At 53.0% G+C, this 21,833-nt stretch overlaps 2 protein-coding genes across 6 annotated transcripts in view; one reads left to right on the plus strand and one right to left on the minus strand.

Annotated features, from left to right (window-relative positions):
• The window catches only part of MAP4K1 (mitogen-activated protein kinase kinase kinase kinase 1), a 29,412-nt gene extending 12,976 nt beyond the window's left edge, over nucleotides 1-16,436 (minus strand). Inside the window, exons 1-19 of one of the 4 annotated variants that reach the window (XM_050768916.1) lie at nucleotides 15,750-16,431; nucleotides 15,521-15,578; nucleotides 15,310-15,400; nucleotides 14,126-14,190; nucleotides 12,128-12,183; nucleotides 11,982-12,029; nucleotides 11,800-11,842; nucleotides 11,637-11,709; nucleotides 10,371-10,502; nucleotides 9,012-9,074; nucleotides 8,820-8,901; nucleotides 6,749-6,865; nucleotides 6,439-6,517; nucleotides 4,664-4,722; nucleotides 4,543-4,586; nucleotides 4,417-4,464; nucleotides 3,641-3,683; nucleotides 3,166-3,202; nucleotides 2,881-2,963 (exon numbers count right to left, since the gene is read on the minus strand). In XM_050768916.1, coding sequence (XP_050624873.1) covers nucleotides 2,881-2,963; nucleotides 3,166-3,202; nucleotides 3,641-3,683; nucleotides 4,417-4,464; nucleotides 4,543-4,586; nucleotides 4,664-4,722; nucleotides 6,439-6,517; nucleotides 6,749-6,865; nucleotides 8,820-8,901; nucleotides 9,012-9,074; nucleotides 10,371-10,502; nucleotides 11,637-11,709; nucleotides 11,800-11,842; nucleotides 11,982-12,029; nucleotides 12,128-12,183; nucleotides 14,126-14,190; nucleotides 15,310-15,400; nucleotides 15,521-15,578; nucleotides 15,750-15,848 — 1,320 coding nt within the window. In that variant the 5' untranslated portion in view covers nucleotides 15,849-16,431. Of the gene's footprint in view, nucleotides 1-2,880; nucleotides 2,964-3,039; nucleotides 3,203-3,640; nucleotides 3,684-4,416; nucleotides 4,465-4,542; nucleotides 4,587-4,663; nucleotides 4,723-6,438; nucleotides 6,518-6,748; nucleotides 6,866-8,819; nucleotides 8,902-9,011; nucleotides 9,075-10,370; nucleotides 10,503-11,636; nucleotides 11,710-11,799; nucleotides 11,843-11,981; nucleotides 12,030-12,127; nucleotides 12,184-14,125; nucleotides 14,191-15,309; nucleotides 15,401-15,520; nucleotides 15,641-15,749 lie in introns of all 4 variants that reach the window. The other 3 variants (XM_050768914.1, XM_050768915.1, XM_050768917.1) reach the window with 3 other exon arrangements.
• The window catches only part of EIF3K (eukaryotic translation initiation factor 3 subunit K), a 107,554-nt gene that overhangs the window by 72,798 nt on the left and 12,923 nt on the right, over nucleotides 1-21,833 (plus strand). Inside the window, exons 2-4 of one of the 2 annotated variants that reach the window (XM_050769315.1) lie at nucleotides 17,151-17,292; nucleotides 18,270-18,368; nucleotides 21,155-21,275. In XM_050769315.1, the coding sequence (XP_050625272.1) occupies nucleotides 17,234-17,292; nucleotides 18,270-18,368; nucleotides 21,155-21,275 (279 nt within the window). In that variant the 5' untranslated portion in view covers nucleotides 17,151-17,233. Of the gene's footprint in view, nucleotides 1-17,036; nucleotides 17,293-18,269; nucleotides 18,369-21,154; nucleotides 21,276-21,833 lie in introns of those variants that run through there. The other variant, XM_050769314.1, reaches the window with a different exon arrangement.

The following is a 21,833-nucleotide window of genomic DNA, read 5'->3' on the forward strand; positions in this document are numbered from 1 at the left end:
AAGCCTAGGAGTTCAGGACCAGCCTAGGCAACATAGTGAGACCCTGCCTCTATAAAACATTTTTTAAAAAATTAGCCAAGCTGGGCCAGGCGTGGTGGCTCATGCCTGTAATGCCAGCACTTTGGGAGGCCAAGGCTGGCAGACAACTTGAGGTTAGGAGTTTGAGACCAGCCTGGCCAACGTGGCAAAACTCCATCTCTACAAAAGATACAAAAATTAGTTGGGCGTAGTTGTAGGCACCTGTAGTCCCAGCTACTTGGGAGGCTGAGGCAGGACAATAGCTTAGACTGGGGAGGCAGAGGTTGCAGTGAGCCAAGATAGCACCACTACCCTCCAGCCTGGGCAACAGAGCAAGACTCCATCTCAGAAAAAAAAAAAAAAAATTAGCCAAGTGCATAGTTCCAGCTACTAGGGAGGCTGAGGTGTGAGGATTGCTTGAGTCTCCGAGGTCAAGGCTGCAGTGAGCCATGATTGCACCACTAAACTCCAGCAGCCCGGGCGACAGAGCGAGATCCTATCTCAAAAAAAAAAAAAAAAAAAAAGACTAGATAGTTCTAATTCATTTTATGCATTTTTTGGCAAATTTGATCCCACAAAGGTACATTATCACAACACTGACTATGTGTGTAGGCATTATGCGTGTACGTAAAAACACTGAAACTTTCTGAATAAAGAGATGTTCTTTTTGTACATCTCCATTTATGAGAGGTAAAATTTTTTGAGATCTTGGCTCTTCGGATAACTGCATATGTGGTGGTGACTCATGGAGGTTTTGATGGATCTCGTCAAAAGACTCTAACTTTTGGGCTCAAGCAATCCTCCTACCTCAGCCTCCCAAGTAGCTGGGACCATAGGTGTGTGCCACCATGCCCAGCTAATTTTTTAAATTTTTAGTAGCCGGGTGCGGTGGCTCATGCCTGTAATCCCAGCACTTTGGGAGGCTGAGGCAAGCGGATCACCTGAGGTTGGGAGTTCGAGACCAGCCTGACCAACATGAAGAAACCCCATCTTTACTAAAAATACAAAAATTAGCCGGGTGTAGTGGCACACACCTGTAATCCCAACTACTCAGAAGGCTGAGGCAGGAGAATCACTTGAACCCAGGAAGTGGGGGTTGCAGTGAGGTGAGATCATGCCACTGCACTCCAGCCTGGGTGACAAAGCGAGACTGTCTCAAAAAAAAAAAAAAAAAAAAATTACCTCAGGTGGTATGCACCTGTAGTCCCAGCTACTCCAGAGGCTGAGGCAGGAGAATCGCGTGAATCCGGGAAGCGGAGGTTGCAGTGAGCTGAGATCACGCCATTGCACTCCAGCCCGGGTGACAGTAGGAGACTCCGTTAAAAAAAAAAACTTGCCAGGCGCGGTGGCTCAAGCCTGTAATCCCAGCACTTTGGGAGGCCAAGATGGGCGGATCATAAAGTCAGGAGATCGAGACCATCCTGGCTAACACGTTGAAACCCCGTCTCTACTAAAAAATACAAAAAACTAGCCGGGCGAGGTGGCGGGCGCCTGTAGTCCCAGCTACTCCGGAGGCTGAGGTAGGAGAATGGTGTAAGCTCGGGAGGCGGAGCTTGCAGGGAGCTGAGATCCGGCCACTGCACTCCAGCCTGGGTGACAGAGCCAGACTCTGTCTCAAAAAAAAAAAAAAAAACTTAAGCCAGGCACAGTGGCTCACGCCCATAATCCCAGCACTGTGGGAGGCCAAGGCCAGCGGATCACAAGGTCAGGAGATCGAGACCATCCTGGCTAACACGGTGAAACCCCATCTCTACTAACTACAAAAAAATTAGCCAGGTGTGGTGGCGGGCGCCTGTAGTCCCAGCTACTCAGGAGGCTGAGACAGAAGAATGGCGTGAACCCGGGAGGCGGAGCTTGCAGTGAGCTGAGATCGCACCACCACACTCCAGCCTGGGCGACTGAGCAAGACACCGTCTCAAAAAAAAAAAAAAAAAAAAGCAGGCTGGGCGCAGTGGCTCATGCCTGTAATCCCAGCACTTTGGGAGGCCAAGGCAGGTGGATCACCTGAGGTCAGGAGTTCAAGACCAGCCTGACCAACATGGTGAAACCCTGCCTCTACTAAAAATACAAAATTAACTGGACATGGTGGCGCATGCCTGTAATCTTAGCTAATCCGGAGGCTGAGGCAGGAGAATCACTTGAACCAGGGTGGCGGAGGTTGTAGTGAGCTGAGATCCTGCCACTGCACTCTAGCCTGGGCAACAAGTGAAACTCTGTCTTTTTTTTTTTTTTTTTTTTTTTTTTTTGAGGCGGAGTCTTCACTCTGTCACCCAGGCTGGAGTGCAGTGGCACCATCTCGGCTCACTGCAAGCTCCGCCTCCCGGGTTCGCGCCATTCTCCTGCCTCAGCCTCCCGAGTAGCTGGGACTACAGGCGCCCGCCACTGCGCCCGGCTTTTTTTTTTTTTTTTTTGTATTTTAGTAGAGACGGGGTTTCACCGTGTTAGCCAGGATGGTCTCGATCTCCTGACCTCGTGATCTCCCCATCTCGGCCTCCAAAAGTGCAGGGATTACAGGCGTGAGCCACCGCGCCCGGCCAGAAACTCTGTCTTAAAAAAAAAAAAAGCAGAAACAACGATCCTGCCTCAGCCTCCTCAGAGGTATTTATATGACCTTGGGTAAGCCACTTACCCTCTCTGTGCCTCAATTTCCCCATCTGTGAAATGGGGGATAATGTCTCTGTGATAGCTTCTTCACTCTGTAAAGCTTTGTGCCATGTAATGACAGGAGATCAGTGTAGGCACAGAGAAGTGCTCAACAAATGTCACCTGTTGTTACTGTCCGTCCTGCCACCCCCTCCCCACCTCACCAGGCATCCCCAGCCCCGTCCAGAGGTGCAAGTCCTCAGCAGAGCTGAACCTCACCTTTCTCTTCATCTTTTCCTTCTTGGGGGGCAGGAGTGGGGGCTTGTCGAGCTCCCGGGAGGGTGGGTTCCAGAGTGAGGGTTCTGAGAGGGGTTAGGGGAAAATCAGCCCCCAAGACCCCCCACTCCTCCCACCCTCCACCCTAGCCTGTCCCTTTACCTGAATGGGCGGTGAGATGGGGGCTGCTGGTGGATGGGGGAGGCCCAGGACGGGGGTTGTGTGGTGGGGGCCCACTGGCACACCGGACCAGCACCCCCGGGCTCAGCCGCCCATCATCCCCCATACCCCCAGGACCCTCGTCTGATGGAGAACGGAACTTGGGCTTTGGAGACAGGAACAGAGCGTGGGGAAATACATCAGATGATCTCAGAGAGGGCACCCTTTTGCAACTCCAGTCCCTGCCTCCACCAGAACTAACAGCCACGGCTCTGACCCTCCCCCACAACATCTTGCGCCCCCTCCAGCCTTCCCCGGACACCCCCAGCCTGGACATCAACACACTTCAGAAACTGATGGGTTAATGTTGGATACAGCAGGGGCTTCCTAGGACCAGCTACTGACCAGTGTCCAAGAGGCTAAATATTTTGAATCCCCCCCCTGAGGTTGAGGGATACCACTTCCAGATCCCAATGTAGCCACCATCCTGGTCTCCCCGATTCCCTGCCCTGGAGATCCCAGTATCCCAGCATCTAAGGACCTGGCCTCCTGGCACCCAGTGGCCCTGGGGCCCCATCCTCCCAGCTCTGGCCCAGGGCCTTACCTTGGGGGGAAGTGGAGGAGGTGTGTCCTCTGCAGGGGTGGGGCTGAAACACAAAGATGGGCTAAATAGTTGGGGGCCTGGGGAACAAGGACCCAGGGAAGACGGCATGGTTCTGGGCTGGAGGCCTGGGACTGGGGTCTGAGGTCAGGAGGATTAAGGGATGACTGGTTCTGGCTGGAGCTGAGGATTAAAGGATTAATAACCAGGCCTGACATGGTAGCTCATGCCTGTAATCGCAGTGCTTTGGGAGGCCAGGGCAGGAGGATGGCTTGAGCCCAGGAGCTCGAGACCAGCCTGGGCAGCATAGTAAGACTTTGTCTCTACAAAAAAATTAAAAATTAGCCAGGCGTGGTAGATACACCTGTGAACCCAGCTACTCAGGAGGCTGAGGCAGGAGAATCGCTTGAACCCGGGGTGCCGAGGTTGCAGTGAGCTGAGACTGCGTCACTGCACTCCAGCCTGGGCCACGGAGTGAGACTCTGTCTCAAAAAAAAAAAAAAAAAGGTGGAAGGAAAGTGGGAGCTGGAGCTGGAACTGGGATCAGATTGGGGGTCAGGGGTTGGAGGTGAAGGGTTAAGGGAGGTGGTTAGGGAATAGGGTCTAGGTAGCTGGGCAGAGGGGCTGCATCAAGGGTCTAGTCAGGGCTCAGGGCTCGGGGCTAGAAGACAGGCAGGGGTGCAGCGGGGTCAGGAGTGGAGGAAAGGTCACATCAGGGGCTTGTAGGAAGGTGGAGGCTGAGGTGGGGCCTGTGGAGCTGCAGGCAGGGCCTCACTTACATGTCCACGTCGTCATAGTCATCGTCGGAAGACTCTGACTGTTGCTCCCTGAAGGGTGATGGGTATGAGTCTTGGGGGCCTTGCCCACATTCCAGCCCCCTCCCCATCCTCCCTGGGGTCCCTGACCTGGGGCTGCTGCTCCTGAGGTCTCGGGGGGGTTGTAGGCGAGCCTGTGGGGTAGGAAAAGGGTCAGCAGTGGCCTCAGGGAAGCAGGTGGTGTGGTGGGGAGTTGGGGGCAGCATCTCACGGTGTTGGCTGGGGGTCTGGTCTCCATTCCTCGGAGCTTCCTGAACTCCATGTGCCGCCCTAGGATGTGTGGGGAAGATAACCCACTGTGAGATGGGGGCAAGGGGTAGTGAGATGGGCTTAAGAACAGAAAGAGTAGAATTGGCAGGGGGGTTGCAGTCAGGATCTTAGGGACTGCAAAGGATCTCAGGGAACTGTCCCTTAGGGAAAGGGGTCTTGGTTTACAGGGACCTCATTTGGGGGTCAAGTTTGGGATCAAGACCGGGTACAGTGGCTCATGCCTATAATCCCAGTACTTCAGAAGGTGAGGTGGGTAGATCACTGGAACCCAGAGTTTGAGACCTGCCTGGACAACTTGGCGAGAACCCATCTCTACAAAAAATGATTAAAAATTAGCCAAGTGGCTGGGCACGGTGGCTCACGCCTGTAATGCCAGCACTTTGGGAGGCTGAGGCAGGCAGATCACCTGAGGTCAGGAGTTCAAGACCAGCCTGGTCAACAGGGTGAAGCCCCGTCTCTACTAAAAAAAAAAAAATACGAAAATTAGCCGGGCATGGTAGTGCGCATCTGTAATCCTAATTACTCGGGAGGCTGAGGCAGGAGAATCGCTTGAACCCAGGAGGCAGAGGTTTCGATGAGCCAAGATCGCACCATTACACTCCAGCACTCCAGCCTGGGCAACAGAGTGGCAGGGCAACAACAACAACAACAAACAGCCAGGGCAACAATAACAACAACAAAAAAAGTTAGCCACATGTGGTGAATAAGCCTGTAGTCCCAGCTACTCAGGAGGCTGAGGTGGGAGGATTCCTTGAGCCCAAGAAGTTTGAGGCTGAAGTGAGCTGTGATCACGCCACTGCACTCCAGCCTGGGGGCAGAGCAAGATCCTGTCACAAAAAAAAAACCAAATAGCCGGGCGTGGTGGCTCACGCCTGTAATCCCAGCACTTTGGGAGGCTGAGGCGGGTGGATCATGAGGTCAGGAGATCGAGATCATCCTGGTTAACATGGTGAAACCCCGTCTCTACTAAAAATACAAAAAGTCCCAGCTACTCGGGAGGCTGAGGCAGGAGAATGGCATGAACCTGGGAGGCGGAGCTTGCAGTGAGGCGAGATCGCACCACTGCACTCCAGCCTGGGTGACAGAGTAAGATGCCGTCTCAAAAAAATAAATAAATAAATAAACAAATAAATAAGCTTTGGGATCAGGAAGCTGGGGGCTCAATATAGTTACAGAGGTTTTTGGGATCCGTTTGGGTATTGAGGTTCTGATGAGATTTCTGAGGTCTCCCTGGGGACTCTATGGTCATCTTGCTTTTTTTTTTTTTTTTTTTGAGACGGTCTCGCTCTTGTCGCCCAGGCTAGAGTGCAGTGGCACAATCTTGGCTCACTGCAACCTCTACCTCACAGATTCAAGCAATTCTCCTGCCTCAGCCTCCTGAGTAGCTGGGACTACAGGCGCGCACTACCACATCCGGCTAATTTTTGTATTTTTAGCAGAGACGGGGTTTCACCCTGTTACCCAGGCTGGTCTCAACATCCTGACCTCAGATGATCCCCCCCACCTTGGCCTCCCAAAGTGCTGGGATTACAGGCGTGAGCGACCGTGCCCAGCCTCTACGGTCATTTTGTAGGTCAGGTGCTGATGAGATTGTCTGGGGTCTCTTATAGGATCAGATGATACTGAGGGTCTCTGGTGGCCTGATGGTAAGGGAAGGGGGTCTCTTAGGTCTATTATAGGGTCAGGTGTCCCCAGAGATAAGGATTCTCTACTCACGACAGCAGTCTGCATCTGGGATCCCCAGAGAGCTGGAGCGGTGGGTGGATCTGATCCGCCGAGGGATAGCAGGGGGTAGCTGGGCAGAGGGGCAGCCACGTCAGGGCTCAGGACCCCCAAGCAGCCCCCTACCCTGCCCGGGGTCCATCTGCTTTCCTGTAACCCTCTGGGCACACAGCCTTGTACCAAGCTCCCCATCCTCCCTGCCTGTTCTCCCCCTAAGAGAGGCAGCGGGAAGGCACTGCTGCAGCAGGCACAGCCTGAGAAAGACCAAGCGGTCCCCAGTGCTCTTGTCAGCCAAGGCGCTCACCTCGGGCTCCTCATCCTCAATGTCCCCAATGGAGGGTCCTTTCCCAGGATTCTTCAGTTTGTCAAGAAGATCTAGGATCAGGCCTCGATTCAGCCCAGGCTGGGATACCAGTTGATGCTGGGGGAGGGAAGAGGTGTCCATATCCAGAGGGCTGGAGTGGATAGAGAGGGCTGGTATGGACAGAGAGGGCTGGTACAGGGCCTTGGGGACTGGACTAAAGGAATCTAGCTGGGGAGAAGGTGCCAGTGGATGGAGAGGGCGGGGAAATCCAGGGAACTGTCAGAGGTCTGGGGTATTCTTTTTTTTTTTTTTTTTTTTTTTTTTTTTTGAGACGGAGTCTTGCTCTGTCGCCCAGGCTGGAGTGCAGTGGCCGGATCTCAGCTCACTGCAAGCTCCTCCTCTCGGGTTCACGCCATTCTCCTGCCTCAGCCTCCCGAGTAGCTGGGACTACAGGCACCCGCCACTTCGCCCGGCTAGTTTTTTTTTTTGTATTTTTTAGTAGAGACGGGGTTTCACCGTATTAGCCAGGATGGTCTCGATCTCCTGACCTCATGATCCGCCCGTCTCGGCCTCCCAAAGTGCTGGGATTACAGGCTTGAGCCACCGCGCCCGGCCTCTTTTTTTTTTAAGACAGAGTCTCACTCTGTCACCCAGACAGTGGCACACTCTAGGCTCACTGCAACCTCCACCTGCTGGGCTTAATTGATTCTCCTGCCTCAGCCTCCCAAGTGGCTGTGATTACAGGCTCATGCCACCATGCCCAGCTAATTTTTTTTTTTTTTTTTTGAGACAGGGTCTCTCCCTGTCACTCAGGCTAGAGTGCATTGGCGCAATCCTGGCTCACTGTAGCCTCCGCCTCCTGGGTTTAAGTGATTCTCCCACCTCAGCCTCCCAAGCAGCTGTGATTACAGGCGCGCGCCACTACACTCGGCTAATTTTTGTGTTTTTAGTAGAGACGGGGTTTCACCATGTTGGCCAGGCTGGTCTCAAACTCCTGACTTCAAGTGATCCACCTGCCTCAGCCTCCCAAAGTGCTGGGATTACAGGCATGAGCCACCGTGCCCAGCCAGCCTGGGGAGTCTAAGAAATTTTTAGGAATTAGAATTTACATTTCTCGGCCGGGCGCGGTGGCTCAAGCCTGTAATCCCAGCACTTTGGGAGGCCGAGACGGGTGGATCACGAGGTCAGGAGATCGAGACCATCCTGGTGAACACAGTGAAACCCCATCTCTACTAAAACTACAAAAAACTAGCCGGGCGAGGTGGCGGGCGCCTGTAGTCCCAGCTACTCGGGAGGCTGAGGCAGGAGAATGGCGTGAACCCGGGAGGCGGAGCTTGCAGTGAGCTGAGATCAGGCCACTGCACTCCAGCCTGGGCAACAGAGCGAGACTCCATCTCAAAAAAAAAAAAAAAAAAAAAAAAAAAAAAAAAGAATTTACATTTCTCAGCCGGGCGCGGTGGCTCACGCCTGTAATCCCAGCACTTTGGGAGGCCGAGACGGGCGGATCACGAGGTCAGGAGATCGAGACCATCCTGGCTAACACGGTGAAACCCCGTCTCTACTAAAAAATACAAAAAACTAGCCGGGCGAGGTGGCGGGCACCTATAGTCCCAGCTACTCGGGAGGCTGAGGCAGGAGAATGGCGTGAACCCGGGAGGCAGAGCTTGCAGTGAGCTGAGATCCGGCCACCGCACTCCAGCCTGGGTGACAGAGCGAGACTCCGTCTCAAAAAAAAAAAAAAAAGAATTTACATTTCTCAGAGCAGGGCTGGGAGAATTCCACAGTTGTCTTGGAAGAGACTGTGGTTCCCTGGGGATTCAAGAGGACACTCAGGAACAAGTCTTGAGTCCTTTGGGAATTTGTGAGTTCTGGCAACTCAGGGGATTTGGGAAAGGTTTGGGGTATAGCCCAGAGGGTCTCTAGTGGTGGACGGTGGTCCTGGGAAATTCTGAGGCATTAGGGACTTCGGAAGGCCACGGGGACTCCGTGGAACAAAGTTATCCATGTCCTCGGGAGTTGTGGAAGGCCCCGGGGAATTCTGGGCTGAGGGTCTTGGGGAAGGGAGGGTTACACTGAGCATCTTGGTGGCGCTGGGTCGTTTCTTGGGGCTCTTAGTCAGGGTGACTTTGATGAAGTTGTGGAAGGCAGCGGACCTTGGGAAGAAGAAGCCAGGTTCTGGGTGAGGGGACCAGAGACCCTCCCATCAGGCCACCCAGCCCCAGCCCCGCCCTCGCTCACCCTCCCTCCTGTCATTCTCTCGTACCATTTGCCTTTTTCCTTCATTCGGGGAGGCTGGTAGCCACTCTTGGTCATGAGGAAGAGAACTCTAGAATAGTAGGGAAAGGATATGGAGTTCAGACCTTCAAGGGGGCCAGACCTCATGGCTTGAGGGGTTCCTAGTAGCATTACGGTCAGCAGAGGGCAAAGTGAGAAACAGCATGGAAGTGAGGTTCGGGTTTTACAGTGCACCAGGATACCTCTCCTAAGGGAAGCCGCTTATGGCGTGGTAGAGCTACGGCAAGGCCAGGTGCAGTGGCTCATGCCCGTAATCCCAACACTTGGGGAGGCCAAGGCGGGAGGACAGCTTGAGCCCAGGAGTTGGAGACCAGCTGGGGCAACATAGTGAGACCAAAAAAAAAAAATTTTTTTAATAGCTGGATATGGCAATGTGGGCCTGTAGGACCAGCTATGTGAGAGGCTAAGGCGGGAGGATCATTTGAGCCCTGGCATTCAAGGCTGAAGTGAACTACGATGGTGCCACTGCACTCCAGCCTGGGTGACAGAGCAAGATCCTGTCTCTAAAAATAATAATAATTAATTAATTAATTTTTAAAATGGGCGTGGTGGCTCACACCTGTAATCCCAGCATTTTTGGAGGCCAAGGCAAGTGGATCACCTGAGGTCAGGAGTTCGAGACCAGCCTGGTCAACATGGTGAAACCCCATCTCTACCAAAAAATACAAAAATTAGCCAGGTTTGATGGCGCTTGCCTGTAATCCCAGCTACTTGGAAGGTTGAGGCGGGAGAATCACTTGAACCTGGGAGGCAGAGGTTGCAGTGAGCTGAGATCGTGCCACTGCACTCCAGCCTGGGTGACAAGAGTGGGACTCCATCTCAAAAATAAATAAATATATAAAAATTAAAATAAAAGATAGGCTGGGTGCAGCGGCTCACGCCTGTAATCCCAGCACCTCAGGAAGCTGAGGTGGGCAGATCATCTGAGGTCAGGAGTTTGAGACTACCCTCGCCAACATGGTGAAAACCCATCTCTACTAAAAATACAAAAATTAGCCAGGCGTGGTGGTGCACACCTGTAGTCCCAGCTACTTGGGAGGCTGAGGCAGGAAAATAGCTTGAACCCGGGAGATGGAAGTTGCAGTGAGCTGAGATTGCGCCACTGCACTCCAGCCTGGGTGACAGAGCAAGACTCAGTCTTAAAAAATAAAAAATAAAATAAAATGTTAAATTAAATTTAAAAAATAGAGCTGCAGCATGTGCCAAGGTAGGCTCAAGTGGCGATCCCTGAACTGGAGGTTCCTGGGATGGAAGGCAGAAGCTGAGGGTGGGCTTTGGGCCAGGGCTGGACAGGATCTCTGGGCCTGGGGACCCCACACCTGCCTACCTGAGAGGGTGCACATCGAAGAGCGGTGGCTGTAGCTCGGCCAGTTCAATGGCCGTGATACCCAGGGACCAAATGTCACACAGCTCATTGTATCCTCCCTTCAGGGCCACGGCTGCCACTTCTGGAGCCATCCTGGGGGGAGACACACTCAGAGAGCCAGAGGTGGCATGGGGACAGGAAGGGAAGGAGGGGCAGAGAAGGAGAAGGAGTTGAGGGGAGATGCAGCACACAGAGTCAGACGGAGAGCCAGAGGGACAGGAGGACAGACAGACACAGGCAGACGAAGACGGAGATGCAGACTGGGCGCGATGGCTCACACCTGTAATCCCAGCACTTTGGGAGGCTAAGCAAGGCAGATGATTTAGGCCCTGGAGTTTGAGACCAGCCTGGGCAACTTATCAAGACCCCATCTCGGCTGAGCATGGTGGCTCTTGCCTGTAATTCCAGCACTTTGGGAGGTCAAGGCAGGCAGATCACCTGAGGTGAGGAGTTTGAGATCAGCCTGGCCAACATGGCGAAAGCCCATCTCTACTAAAAGTACAAAAATTAGCTGGGTGTGGTGGCAGGCGTCTGTAATCCCAGTTACTTGGAGGCTGAGGCAGGAGAATTGCTTGAACCCGGGAGGTGGAGGTTGCAGTGAGCCGAGACTGTGCCACAGCACTCTGGCCTGGGCAACAGAGCAAAACTCCATCTCAAGAAAAAAAAAAAAAAAAAAAAAAAACCACCATCTCTACACAAATTTTTAAAAAATTAGCCAGGTGTCATGGTGTACACCTGTGGTCCCAGCTACTTGGGAGGCTGAGGTGGGAGGATCTCCTGAGCCCAGGAGTTCTAGGCTGCAGTGAGCCATGATTGTGCCACTGCAATCCAGCCTGGGCCACAGTGGGGCTGGAGGCACAGTGAACCTGTCTCTAAAAACAAAACAAAATGAAAAGACAGAGAGGCAGAGAAGAGAGTGAGAGACAGAAACAAAGAGACAGAGAGCGCTACAAACTGAGCTAGAGGAAAGAAACAGAAATGGATATGGAGGGACAGATAAATCAAGATAAAAACCAACACAAGCACCTAGAGCAACGGGCAGAAAAGGGCACAAAACGAGAGAGAAAAGTGGAAAACTCAAGAGACACCCAGAGAGAATGAAAGAATCTTCCATGGAGAAAGGAAGAGACAGGGAAACGAAGCCAGGAAGGAGGACCCCGGGGAACCACGGTGGGAAAAACCACTGAGCCCCACTCCACCCCTAGCTGCCCGCTGGGCACCCCTCACCAGTAGGGTGTCCCAATGAAAGAGAGGCGTCTGGCCAGCGTTGCCCCGATCTGGGCCGAGATGCCAAAGTCAGCTGGAAGCAGAGGGAGACATAGTGATCTGGGGTCCACTGTGCCTCCAGCCCCCCAGTCAGCCCCCCTGCTCAACCCCCAGCCTTACTCACCCAATCTGACCTCCCCAGCATCATTGATGAGGATGTTAGCTCCCTGGGAATGAGAGGGGGTATGGGAGGCTGCGGAGACTCTTTCCCCACAGCTCAAACTACCCTGATCCCTGAGTCCCCGAAATGCCACGCCCATCTCCTGGGCCCCACCCCCCAACAGCATCCCTGTAACCCCAGACCACCTTGATGTCTCGGTGTATCTTCTTCTGTGAGTGCAGATAGGCCAGTCCCTGGGGAGAAGGGTGGACAAGGGGACTGTGAGTGTCTGGGGGCTGGAGTGGGGGCTCCCCTCCTCTCCTCTCCCCAGAATACCCAGGCCTCTCCTTACCTGGAGCACTTCCCGGCAGACATAGCTAATCTGGAGCTCTGACAGGGAGCCTGTCACTGCAAAGGTCACCCCGGCCAGGCCAGGCGTTGGATGGGAGCCAGGGAACCTGGGCTGGGGAGTCCTGCCCCCCCACACCAGCTAAGAGGGTGCCATAGGGAGAGGGGAAACAGGATGGGACCAGTGGGAGGGGGAGATGGTGGGGTAGTCAGCAACAGAAAGAGGCAGCGATGCAAATAAAAGAGGCCAACAGGGCTGGCGCAGTGGCTCATGTCTATAACCCCAGCACTTTGGGAGGCCAAGGCGGGTGGATCACTTGAGGTCAGGAGTCCAGGACCAGCCTGGGCAACATGGCGAAACCCTATCTCTACTAAAAATACAAAAATTAGCCAGGCATAGTGGTGCATGCCTGTAATCCCAAGTACTCAGGAGGCTGAGGCAGGAGAATCGCTTGAACCCAGGAGGTGGAGGCTGCAATGAGCCGAGATCGTACCACTGCACTCCAGCCTGGGCAATAGAAGGAGGCTCTGTCTCAAAAAAAAAAAAAAAAAAAAAAAAGAAAGAAAAGAAAGAAAGACTCGGGAGGCTGAGGCAGGAGAATGGCGTAAACCCGGGAGGCGGAGCTTGCAGTGAGCTGAGATCGCCCCACTGCACTCCAGCCTGGGCGACAGAGCGAGACTCCGTCTCAAAAAAAAAAGAAAAGAAAGAAAAGAAAGAAAGAAAAAGAAAAAGAAAAAATAAAGAAAGAAAGTAAGCAAGATAAGTAGAATATGATGTAGTTCCTCAGACGCTGAAAGGCAATAGGAAGAAACATACAGCAAGAAAGGGGCACGTAGGAGGAGGGGCTATGACATTTCACAGAGGTGGTCAGTCACGGCTGCTCTCTGAAGGTGACAGCAGGTGAAGACGTGAGGGCTCCCACTCTGAGTGGGACTAGCCACAGCAAGTGCAGGGTCCCAGGTGGGACAGTTCCTGGTGGGTCTGGAAAGCAGCAAAGGCGGTGGGGTGGAGTGGAGGGGGAGGAGGAAAGTGGGAGGAGGTGAGGTCGGCCATCCTGGGGTGGACCCTGATGAGGAGTCTGGGCTTCTCCTCCGAGAGAAATGGAAGCTGTAGGAGGGCTCTGAGCAGGGGCGTGATATGACTTTGCAAAATAAGGAAAGGCACAGAGACACAGAGACAGAGAGAGACAGAGAGAGACAGAGAAACGGGGGCAGATCACACATGAGACATACAGAAGGAACAGGATTGAAAAAACCAAAAAAAATGAGACAAAGACAGAGGTCAGAGGCCAAAATGTGGGGAGACAAATTTAGAGAGAGACCCAGAGGATGACAAGGGAAGAACAACACACAGGCGGAAAGACAGAGAGACAGAGAGAGGCCGTCAGACATTAGGTCTTACAGACCAGCTGTGGGATTCACTTCCTTTCTGTGGACCTCAGTTTCCCTGAGGACTTCTCAATGAAGTCCTTCCTTTTCTAACATTTGAGGTCTAGGGTTGGAAGGAATCAGAGATTTTCTGCCTTCCAGATTCAAGTGATTCTCCTGCCTCAGCCTCCCAAGTAGCTAGGATTACAGGCATCTGCCACCACGCCTGGCTAATTTTTTGTATTTTCAGTAGCGGCGGGGTTTCACCATGTTGGCCAAGCTGGTCTTGAACTCCTGACCTCAGGTGATCCACCTATCTCAGCCTCTCAAAGTGCGGGGATTACAGGCGTGAGCCACCGCACCAGGCCCAGCAGTTATATTTTTTAAAATAATTAAATTAAATTAAATTAAATTAAATTAAATTTTAAAAAGCCAGGCACGGTGGCTCAAGCCTGTAATCTCAGCACTTCAGCAGCTGAAGGCAAGAGGATCAGCTCAGCCCAGGAGTTTGAAATATGGCCCAGAAAGACAGTTCCTGTGAGATACACACACAGAGACGGAAGAGGTGAATTCGGGTCGGGGTTGGGGGATGGGGGTGGGAGGGTTGCCTGGGTCCCCTTGTGCTTTCTCTAACCTTGGTAGATGTCCTGGAGAGAACCAGCCCCACAGAATTCCATGCAGATCCAGAGTTTCTGCAACCTGCAGTGTTTCAAGGGTAAGAATAATAATAGCAGTAATACATTATTATTTGCGGGAAAGTCCCTGGTTTGCTTCTGTCTTGTTCTAGATCAGTAAGAACTTTAATGTAACAGCTCTCATCACTCCATCTCTCCTTGTCTACCAGAGTGAGGTGGTTTCATTCCCGTTTCACAGACAAGGAAGTTAAGGCTCAGAGAGGAAATGTGAGTTCCGGGGCAAGTCAATTCAAACCTAGACCTTTGGGCGGGACCCCTCTGCCGTCCCACGCCAACCTAGGAGGTAGGGCAGAGATCTCACGGGTTGTGGAGATTTGGAGGGGACAGAGGGGCCCAGGGCATCTGTTCCGGGGAGCAGAGGTCAGTATTGGGACATCTGGAATATTAATTTGGGGATCAGGGAATTTAGAAGTTTATATTAAAGGAACAGAGAGTGGAACTGGGGGAGCCAGAGGGCAGAATGATGAGAGCTTCGTTTCTAGGGAGTTGATTTCCAATTCCGTTACTATGAAGGGATCAGTTTGGGGTACTCTTGATCAGAAATGGGAATTCTGGATTGGAGATTAGATTAGAGGCTGCTCTGGTCAGAAAAGTGGGACTTAGGAGTGAGGATCAGGGTAGGGTTAGCCCAGTCAAAAATGGGGGTCCAGGATGGGAGGCCGGGTTATGGTGAGAAATGGAAGTTCAAGGTTAGAACTCAGGGTGCCAAGGCCAGGCACAGTGGCTCACACCTGTAATCCCAGCACTTTGGGAGGCCAAGGCCAATGGATCACGAGGTCAGGAGTTCAAGACCAGCCTGGCCAAGATGGTGAAACCCCATCTCTACTATATTTTTTTATAATAAAAATATAAAAATTAGCCGAGTGGGGTGGTGGACGCCTGTAATTCCAGCTACTCGGGGGTCTGAGGCAGAGAATTGCTTGAACACGGGAGGCAGAGGTTGCAGTGAGCCGAGATCATGCCACTGCGCTCCAGTCTGGCAACAGAACAAGACTCCATCTCAAAAAAAAAAGAAAAAAAATGAAAAAAAAAAAAAAAAAGAAATGAGGGTACCCCCATCAAGAAATGGAGGCTCTGGGTTAGGGGCTGGGCTGGGTGCCAGGGTGGGTCTGAGGTTCATCACCAGAGATAACTCCCATGGTAGGCCACGATGTTGGCGTGCCGGCAAGTTTTCAATATGAGGATTTCCTTCTGAAGGGTGGAGACATCATCATCTGTGAGGAGGGTGGGAGAGAAAGGCAGCTCGCATGGAGAGAGCTACGAGGGAGGTGATCCCAGTGTCCCAGGAGGCGAAGGTGGGGATGTGGGGAAGGAGCTCCGGGTTCCCTCCTCACCAGGCTCCATCTTCACCATCTTCAGTGCCACCAGGTCCCCTGTCGCCTTGTCTCGAGCCTTGCAAAGGGGAAGTCGGCAGTCAGGCAGGCTCCATTTGCCAGCGTCCCTCCTCAGCATCCCTGAGTCAAGGTCAAGGACTGGGACCCCCTTTTGCAGCCTCCTCCCTACCGAGGCCTTGCCTTAAAGGCCACTAGTTTGAGGGTGTTGGGGACAGAGGGGCTTTCTCACCTTAAAGACTTCCCCATATGTGCCGCCACCCAGTCGCTGCAGCAGGTCGTAGTGGTCCCGGGGGTCTCTATTGAAAATGTCCGGATCCACGAGGTCCATCCCTGGGGGCCGGAGCTGGGCCTGCGCCCAGGGGCCAGCAGGGCCTCAGGGCTCAAGTTCTGGCACCTCCCTCTGTCCCCAGAAGCCCTGCACCCGCCTTGCCTCCGCGGGCTGTGGCCTCCCTCCTCCCCACTCTCGCTTCCTGCCCCAGCTGCACTGCAGGGCTGTGCAAAGGGCTCCACCCCCTGTCCCCTGGGCGCTGAGAGCCTCTGAGGGGCAGCTTGTCTTGGGACCCAAGGGACCATCCTCAACCTCCAAGGCCCAGGGCTGGATGTAAATGTGATGCAAATGATCTTAATGGTAACTGGATTGGAGGGGGGTGCCTTAGAACCCCCGCCTCCGTCTCCTAGGTAGTGTCTAAACCTCTACTGGGTGCTTGAAGGTTTGGCCACAACCCGAAGGCGGCAAGTCTGCACAAGGATGACTACGCAGTGTACATGCCTGTTCACCTGTCACATACATGCACTTGGGTTACCTCCTCTGCACTGCGCGGGCATGTAGACGTGTAGATGTGCATCTACCTAGATACCTGTGTGCACAGTACACACGTGGAGATACCCAGCGCATATACCTCCACATACATGGCACATAACTGCATTTTCTACGCTTGCAATGTACAAAACCTATACATGATATATAATTGATGGCAGTACAGATGGGACCCTCGCCCTCAGCTCCAAGACCGGAACCTAATGGAGACCGGGCGCGATCCGGCGAAGTCCAGGAGCCCTCACCCCAGCCCCTGCCCGGCAGAGCACAATAGCTTTGTGGGACCCTCTTCCTGGAGCTGGGGACCAAGGGCCAAGACTTGAAACTGGATCCTGGGCGCTCAGGATCCTGCACCATGCGCCCAGGCCTGAGGCGAGAGGGACCTCAGAGAACATCTCCCTCGGGACTTGGCCAATGCCTAAACGGAGGGCTGCTGCGTGCATTCCCGCACAGCTCCGGGGACTTATGGCCGCGCGCAATACAACGCGCGCGCACGCCGCCAGAGCTCCGAGTGCTTCCCAATGAGTTCGCGCGCGCACGCTCCCGCGCCCCCGGCACTGGAACTGGGTCTGTGAGGCCCGAGAAAAGCTTAGCCCCGCCCCTCGCCGAGAGGCGCCTGCGCACTGGGATACAGTAAGCTTTTTCTCACGCTGTCCGTCCAGCTTGAGTGGAGCGAATGCGCACGCGCTAATTGCCCCTGCGAGGAAGAAGTCACGTGGCAGCCGGAAAGCGTGGCGGCTGCTGCGAGAGCCTGTCCCTTCACCGCCCCCAGGGAGCTGGAGCGACAACAATGACGTCGTTTCCGTTTCCACCACCTCTTCCTTTTCCCGTCCTCGCGGACGCCGTGCCGGGCCGGTGTTAGTCTCCAGCCCTGGTTGTGGAAAGCGACAGAAGTCATGGCGATGTTTGAACAGATGAGAGCTAACGTGGGCAAGTTGCTCAAGGGTATCGACAGGTCTGAGCCCGGTCGGAGGGAGCGCTCTGGCCATGCGGGGCGGAGGGGAGGGTTTTCAGGAGGCAGCAGGGGGTGGTCAGGGTCCTGGGCTTGCCGCGGGGTGGGGTTTCTCTATCCTCCTGGAGGAGGAGATGCTTAAAGAAACGCCACTGAGCTGGGGGCGGTGACTCACGCCTGTGATCTCAGCACTTTGGGAGGCCGAGGCAGGCGGGTCGCCTGAGCCCAGGAGTTAGAGACCAGCCTGGGCAACAGTCATACCCCGTCTTTAAAAGAAAGAAAGAAAGAAACAGCCCTGCAAAGGCCTAGAAGCGAAAGAATCTTGGTACCGCTCAGTCTCTTCGTGAATTGCCTTAAGGTTTCCTTCTCTGCCCTGCCTCCTTTGAGTGCCTCTGAATCTCTCCCTTTTCTGCTCCTTACGTCATTCGGGCAATGCTGGGAACCACAGGCGAATCAGACAGCGGCAGATCATGCCTTCACGGTCTGAGTTCCCATTCCATGAGGGAGACAAACCTGACATCAGACAGTGATATCTGGGAGAGGTTAGAACCGAAATGGGGGAAGCAAAGGCTAGAGTGTTCAGACGGACATGGGGGAAGTAGGCATCCAGGTAGGCAGGAGAGGATGGGGCTGGATCAGGGTGGAGGCCTGAGCAGGGGAGGAAGGGGTGAGTAACAGAGATGTTCATGAGGCCAGATGCACAAGCCGCAGTGACTGACTGGCTCAGAGGTTGGGGAGGTATCCTAGGCAAGACCCAGGGCTCCAATGGAGTATAGAGCTTAGGTGAGAGGTCTGGGATATGAATAAGTTTTATTAGAGATTATACTGGACATAATTCACTACCTGGATAGAGCAAGTGGCCAGTGCCAGATTTAGAGGGGAAGGGTGGGAGGAGCAGGTTACAGTTGCCCCTGCAACTGTAAAGTGACTGGCCTCAGCTTCTGTCTCCTGTCTGCTCACCTATCTTGATTCTCCTTTAGGTACAATCCTGAGAACCTGGCCACCCTGGAGCGCTATGTGGAGACGCAGGCCAAGGAAAATGCCTATGATCTGGAAGCCAACCTGGCTGTCCTGAAGCTGTAAGTGTCTGGCTGTCTGTCTACACTCCCATTTCAGCAGCTAGCAGGGTGCCACTCCCAGTACAGGGCAAGGGGGTGGCTGGTGGTATCCTGCATGATGCAGCATCTCTTGGTGTGCAAGACTAGGAAGCCAAGGAAGTTGGGACAGGAGGAGGGATGGTTTTTGAAAAATCAATTGCCGAGCGCAGTCACTCACACCTGTAATCCCAGCACTTTGGGAGGATGAGGTCAGTGGATCACCTGAGGCAGGGAGTTTGAGACCAGCCTGGCCAACATAGAGAAACCCCAACTCTGCTGAAAAATACAAAATTAGCCGGGCGTGGTGGCACATGCGTGTAATCCCAGCTACTTGGGGGGCTGAGGCAGGAGAATCGCTTGAACCTGGGATGCAGAGATTGCGGTGAGCCAAGGTCGCACCATTGCACTCCAGCCTGGGCAACAAGAGCAAAACTCCATCTCAAAAAAAAATTAATAATAAAAAATCAATTAGGGTGGCTGCAGGGGCTCATGCCGCTAATCCCAGCACTTTGGGAGGCTGAGGCGAGATACTCACTTGAACCAAAGAGTTCGAGACCAGCCATGGCAACATAGCAAGACCCAACTCTATAAAAAAAATTAAAAATTGGCCGGGCATGGTGGCTTACACCTGTACTTTGGGAGGCTGAGGTAAATGAATCACGAGGCCAGGAGATCAAGACCATCCTGGCTAACACGGTGAAACCCCATCTCTACGAAAAAAAAATACAAAAGATTAGCCGGGCGTGGTGGCGGGGCGCCTATAGTCCCAGCTACTTGGGATGCTGAGGCGGGAGAATGGCATGAACCCAGAAGGGTTGCAGTGAGCCTAGATCACACCCATGCATTCCAGCCTGAGCTACACAGCGAGACTCCGTCTCAAAAAAAAACCATTGTTTTAGTTAATGTAGTGGTGTGTGGCTGTAGTTCCAGCTACTTGAGAGGCTGAAGTGGGAGGATTGCTTAAGCCTGGGGGATCGAGGGTGCAGTGAGCCATGATCGTGCCACTGCACTCCAGCCTGGGGGACAGAGTGAGACCCTTCGTTTTCTCAAAAAAAATAAATAAATAAAATAAATAAGAATTACCGATCTGGGTGACATGGCACAGCCCTGTCTCTACAAAAAATCAGCTGGGCACAGTGGCACACAGCTGTAGTCCCAGCTACTCGGGAGGTTGAGGCAGGAGAATTGCTTGAACCTGGGAGGCAGAGGTTGCAGTGAGCCAAGATCATGCCACTGTACTCCAGCCTGGGCAACAGAGTGAGACCCTGTCTCAAAAATAAAGAATAATTACAGAACACATGTACAGGCAAATACATTAAGCAAACATGTAGTTTAACAAATCATTATAAATGAAAGCCTACATAATTGCCATTTATGTTGCAAAAGTGTTGCTAGCGCCACAGGCCTTTTGCCCCATATGCTCTGTGCCAGCCAACTCCCCTGCTCCCCCGTATTCTCATGGCCTGGCTTTATGTGATGGTTTACCATACATGCATCCATCTGAATCAGCTCAGCTCAGGTTTCCCTGCTTTGAACTTGATATAGATGGAGTAGATACAGCACAAACTCTTCTGCATCTGCCATTTGCTACTCATCACTGGGTTTGTGAGATCCATCCAGTTTTGTGTGTTTGTTTGTTTGTTTGATGTGGCTCCAGTTTGTTTTCATGGATGTATACCTCTTCAGTGTGTCACTTGATCTCTTCTGTTGTCCTAATGATCTCTTCTGGCTCTTGATGGACGTGTGGGTTCTTCCTACCTCCACTTTTTTTTTTTTTTTTTTTTTTTTTTTTTTTTTGAGACAGGATCTTCTGTTGCCCAGGCTGTAGTTCAGTGGCACAGTCATGGCTCACTGCAGCCTCAGCCTTCTGGACTCAAGCGATCCTCCCGCCTCAGCCTCCTGAATAGCTGGGACTACAGGCACCACCATGCCCAGTTAATTTTACTTGGGTGCTTTCTTGCTTGCTTTCTTTTTTTCCTTTTTCTTTTCTTTTCTTTTCTTTTTTGAGACAGAGTCTCACCTTGTTGCCCAGGCTGGAGTGCCTTGATGTGATCTCATGATCTCAGCTCACTGCATCCTTTGTCTCCCAGGTTCATGCAATCCTCCTGCCTCAGCCTCCTAAGTAGCTGTGACTAGAGGTATGCGCCACTATGCCCAGCTAATTTTTGTATTTTTAGTAGAGACAGGGCTTTGTCATGTTGGCCAGGCTAGTCTTGAACTCCTGACCTCAGGTGATCCGCTCATCTCGGCCTCCCAAAGTACTGGGATTACAGGCTTGAGCCACCCACCCCCACCCCCCACCTTCTGTTGTCCTCTTTTGCAAGGGAGGAAACTGACAGCCCCTCAGTTTCCTTTTTCTGCTCTTTAGCCTTTCAGTGCCTCTTAATCTCTCTCTTGTCTGCTCCTCATGTCATAAATAAGCAGTCCAGGGTCACTCAGCGGGAAGTTTAAACCAAGGCAGTCTGGCTCTGGTTCCTTAGCCACTACTCCAGACCGCTGCTGCTGTTCTCATTTGTTTGTGAATCACTTAGCAGTGTCTGCCCCACTGGGTGGTTGTGAGCATTAACTGTCTCTGTTCACAGAGGAGGAAAGTAGGCTCAGGGAGGTGAAGGTTATACAGCCGGGAAGCATTGGGATTGGGATTGGAACCCAGGCGTGTCCAATTCCCAAACTCCAGAATAAAGCAGTGGACAGCCTGCCTGGCACCTGGAGAGGGTTGGGGACTTGGAGGTGCCACATGTGGCCATGTCTCTTGTTCTCTTTCTTAGGTACCAGTTCAACCCAGCCTTCTTTCAGACCACGGTCACCGCCCAGATCCTGCTGAAGGCCCTCACCAACCTGCCGCACACAGATTTCACCCTATGCAAGTGCATGATCGACCAGGCACATGTATCCTTCCAGCACTGGGGCCAGGGCCTGTGTGGGAAGGGGCCAGAGTCAAAGTGCATGAATTCCGGGGGAGATGGTCTGTGGGTGCATCCACAAACACCAAGTGCCTGCTCTGGCCCAGCATGGCAGGGTGCTGGCCCGTGCTGGGACACTGTGTGACTGAGACAGGCCTGGGCCCTGTCTTCACGAAGTTGTCACAGTCCAGTGAGGAGGCAGACAGTGATAGACTGGAGTGGTCAGGGTTGGGTTAGAAGAGCCACAGCAGCCGGACACAGTGACTCACACCTCTAATCCCAGCACTTTGAGAGATTACGGTGGGTGGATCACCTGAGGTCAGGAGTTCGAGACCAGCCTGGCCAACATGGCGAAACCCCATTTCTACTAAAAATACAAAAACTTAGCCGGGCACGGTGGCACACACCTATAGTCCCAGCTACTTGGGAGACTGAGGCAGGAGGATCACTTGAACCCGGGAGGTGGAGGTTGCAGTGAGCCAAGATCGTGCTGCTGCACTCCACCCTGGGTAACACAGTGTCTCAAAAAAAAAAAAAAAAAAAG

Source organism: Macaca thibetana, chromosome 19, assembly GCF_024542745.1.
Source record: "Macaca thibetana thibetana isolate TM-01 chromosome 19, ASM2454274v1, whole genome shotgun sequence".
Lineage (NCBI taxonomy): Eukaryota > Metazoa > Chordata > Mammalia > Primates > Cercopithecidae > Macaca > Macaca thibetana.